The following is a 3354-nucleotide window of genomic DNA, read 5'->3' on the forward strand; positions in this document are numbered from 1 at the left end:
GATCCGAATTCCTCATCACAACCTTGACCAAAAATAAAGGATTTGCAATCATGCTAATCAACAGCTAATGACAGCTCAGAGTTTATAGGGTTTCCTTTATTTATTTTTGTAATATCCCTATAAATGGTCCTGTAGTTTTCTTTGTAAAGCACTGCATTATCTCAATACAATAACTCTTTACAATGCTCTCTGATTATCAAAACAATACTTTTATCGAGACGTAAATAAAAAAAGCACATTATAAAAAAATAAGCATTAAACGAAAATGGAAAACGGTATATATGGAATTTTATGAAGTATTATATTATTATTTAAATTGAATAAAAAGGGGAAAGGCATAAAAAAACTAAATTGTGAGGTCGTTTTGATAACATGTACAATAATATTCACAAATCGATTTTGAATAAAAACTATATCGGGACGTAGATAAAAATAAGCACGTTGCAACGTTATACTCGAAATCTTATAAAAGATCATATTTTAAAAGTTATAAGAGAAAAATTAAATATATCAAAAATTAATTGTAATAAAAAGTACTAAAAACTTACTTGTAATTACAAACTGAAATGAATGTATATTAACACAGCTAAGTAATGACCAAATTAGAATGGAATCGGATGTTTCTATTGATATTAACGGAATGATTACAAGGAAGATTAAAGAACAATTATCACAGAAGGGATGGGAAGAACATATATCAGGTTTGGGGATGGGAAGAAGCGTAACAACCAATGTTTTCATAACTGGACCAGACATCAAACCGGCCGCCTTACTGGTTCATTGGTCGGAGCGGTCGGTCCGGTCCAGTTTCAAAAACACTGGTAACAACATTCACAATATTCCTTCGTAACATATCCAGTGATGCTTCTGCGATTCCATTTATTGGGCCTCTAAAACTGGGCTGGTAGGTTGGGCTCACTTGTACGGTTCATAACACAAACACTTGTACAATTTATTCACAAACACACCTATTGCTATTGCTATATTATAAAAAAAAAATGCTTTTTGAACACATAAAGTGTTCATAAAAACTTAAACTAAAAAAACTACACCTAGTGTGTTTAAGCGTTATCACAACCATCATTGGCCCTTACAAGTAACCCCGTCTTCGCCTTTAGTTTCGAGTCATCGAGGTAATGTTGATACACATAAGAAACTGAGCCCCAAACTGCAACAACTAGCGCAATAGCCTTCACGCCGTCCATCTTATCTCCGAAAAATATAACCGCGAGAACAGGAACAACAGGCAGCCCCAATGTACTAATCACATTTGTAAAAAGAGATGACACTTCAAATATTAGTCCCAATATCCCAACCGAACATATTTGCCACGCGATAGCCGTCCATAAAAGCGTCATTATGTAGGATACCGACCCCTTTTCATAACCATCCATCTCCATTTTCAACCCGTCCCATTCGCCACTAGCGAAAAGTCCCACCACTGAACCTACGGCCGCCACCATTGAAGGGTATATTTGCATTTCCAGCACAACTCTAAAGTTTTCACTTTTGAGTACTTTTTCAAATGATACTTGCAAAAGTGAAAGATACAAAGAATAACCAGCTGATGCACCTAATGTGCAGAAAAACCCGATTATGTATTTCCCTTTCGGGATGTTCGATGAGTTATCTGAGTCAGAATTGACCGCAACAAGTGAGGCAGAAACCGTCAGGAGAATTAGCGAATTAATGATCAAAGCAGTGAACTTTTGTGAGTTGAAAAGAAACGAAAAGAGGGCGTTGAAAGCTAACTGTGTTGCACAAAGTAATGAGTATGTTGAGACAGGAAGGTATAGCAGACCATATGAATACATCAAGTTGTCACCTGTCAAAAGCAGGCCGAAAAATAAGTAAACGAGGACAATGGTGGCGACTGGTGGCGGTGATGTAGCGGATTTGGTGGATGGTGAGATGAAAAATAGGATGGGGATCAAGATTGGGAAACCGGCTGATTGAACAAAGGTAGCCATCCATTTGCTATTACCACCTTTGTCATAATAAAGTCCGCCCAAAAGGGTGGCGGTTGCCTGACCGGCTAACAGAAAGATGATATAAACCGCGACCCGCAACCACCATCTGTAGTGTTTGGTTGCTGGAATCTGGTTTGTGTTGATTGAACTTGGTGCTTCATTGGAGACTTCATCTTTAGCTGCCAAGATTTATAAAGAAGTTAATATCATAATCTAAAAAAAGACGCAGTTTTTAAAAGACTTTGTTTTGCTATTCAAAAAGGGGTAGCTGCGCAGTTTGTTGCCTGTTTACCATCTATCTCGATTTAAACTAATATTGGAATATAAATTATGTAAAAAAATGATATGATACCAGTTACTTGCAGTTCTACTTCTTGACCAGCTACAGCCATTAAAAAAATGAAGCTGTAAGAAGTGCAGAGAGAAGATTAAGGTTTCCAGGAAGCACAAGCAAACTAAGAAGTCCAATTTTGCTTTAAACTTTTAAAGTATAAAAGTCAACTCAACTGAAAGGGGTTCCAATTAACCATGAAAGTCAAACTTGAGTTCTTCACACCTAAGAAATCTATATTTGAATGAAAGTTTGATTTGCAGATATAGTTTCTTGACTTTTGTATATTGTATTGATTATGACATATTTCTAACATGATCACTGTGTTCAACTTTGTCTTTCTATATTGACCCGTCAAAATTAGTCTGCTCTTCTTGGTATGGACAGTTCAAGAAGCATAGAAATAAAGGAAACACATTGAAAGATACAGCAACTGATTTTATCGATATTTTAAAAATTGGGTGGGGTGTTTAACAAATTGGAGGACATTATGTTATACAAATAATTTAGAAATTAAAGTATAATGAATAAAAAAAGGAACAATAACAAAACAGCAAAACTAAATAACATAAAAGTACAAAGTTGATGACGTATTGAATCACAATAAAAAAGAAATGGCATATAGAAAAAGTATAAAAAATATAAATTATATATATTAAAGAACAACTTACTTTCAGTACTACAATGCTACACTATTTTTTTTTTCTTTCTTTTTACTTTTAACCTTTAAAGTATTAACTCTTACGACCCATTAACTTTCTAAATACTTTCTAATCGAGTTTTACGTATTTATTTTTATTTACGTGTCGATATAAACTTAAGTTGATTTACGTTTCGATATAATTTTTTTTGTTTTGTTTTTTTTTTTTATACTTTTAACCTTTAACCTTTAATTTTCAGTATTGACTCTTACAACCCCTTAAATTTCTAAATACTTTTTAATCGAGTTTTACATCTTTATTTTTATTTACGTGCGGATATAAACTTAAGTTGATTTACATTTCGACATAATTTTTTTTTTGTGTTTTCTCAACTTTCGGCATTGACACTGAC

At 33.8% G+C, this 3354-nt stretch overlaps 1 protein-coding gene across 1 annotated transcript; it reads right to left on the minus strand.

Moving 5' to 3' along the window:
* Nucleotides 1–602: 602 nt before the first annotated feature.
* Nucleotides 603–2503, minus strand: LOC110929830 (probable purine permease 11). Its single transcript, XM_022173017.2, has 2 exons — nt 2323–2503; nt 603–2149 (listed from the first exon to the last, which is right to left on the minus strand). Exons 1-2 carry the CDS (start codon nt 2360–2362, stop codon nt 1062–1064), a joined length of 1128 nt encoding a protein of 375 aa, XP_022028709.1. The 5' UTR covers nt 2363–2503; the 3' UTR covers nt 603–1061.
* Nucleotides 2504–3354: the final 851 nt, after the last annotated feature.

This window comes from Helianthus annuus, chromosome 3, assembly GCF_002127325.2.
Source record: "Helianthus annuus cultivar XRQ/B chromosome 3, HanXRQr2.0-SUNRISE, whole genome shotgun sequence".
Lineage (NCBI taxonomy): Eukaryota > Viridiplantae > Streptophyta > Magnoliopsida > Asterales > Asteraceae > Helianthus > Helianthus annuus.

What these genes read in the sequence shown, in the direction of transcription:
- LOC110929830 (XM_022173017.2), bottom strand. Translation starts at nt 2,362, where the DNA reads ATGGCTGTAGCTGGTCAAGAAGTAGAACTGCAAGTAACTG. An exon ending in AGTAGAACTGCAAGTAACTG is followed by an intron (nt 2,150 to 2,322) that starts GTATCATATCAT and finishes AAATCTTGGCAG; the next exon opens with CTAAAGATGAAGTCTCCAAT.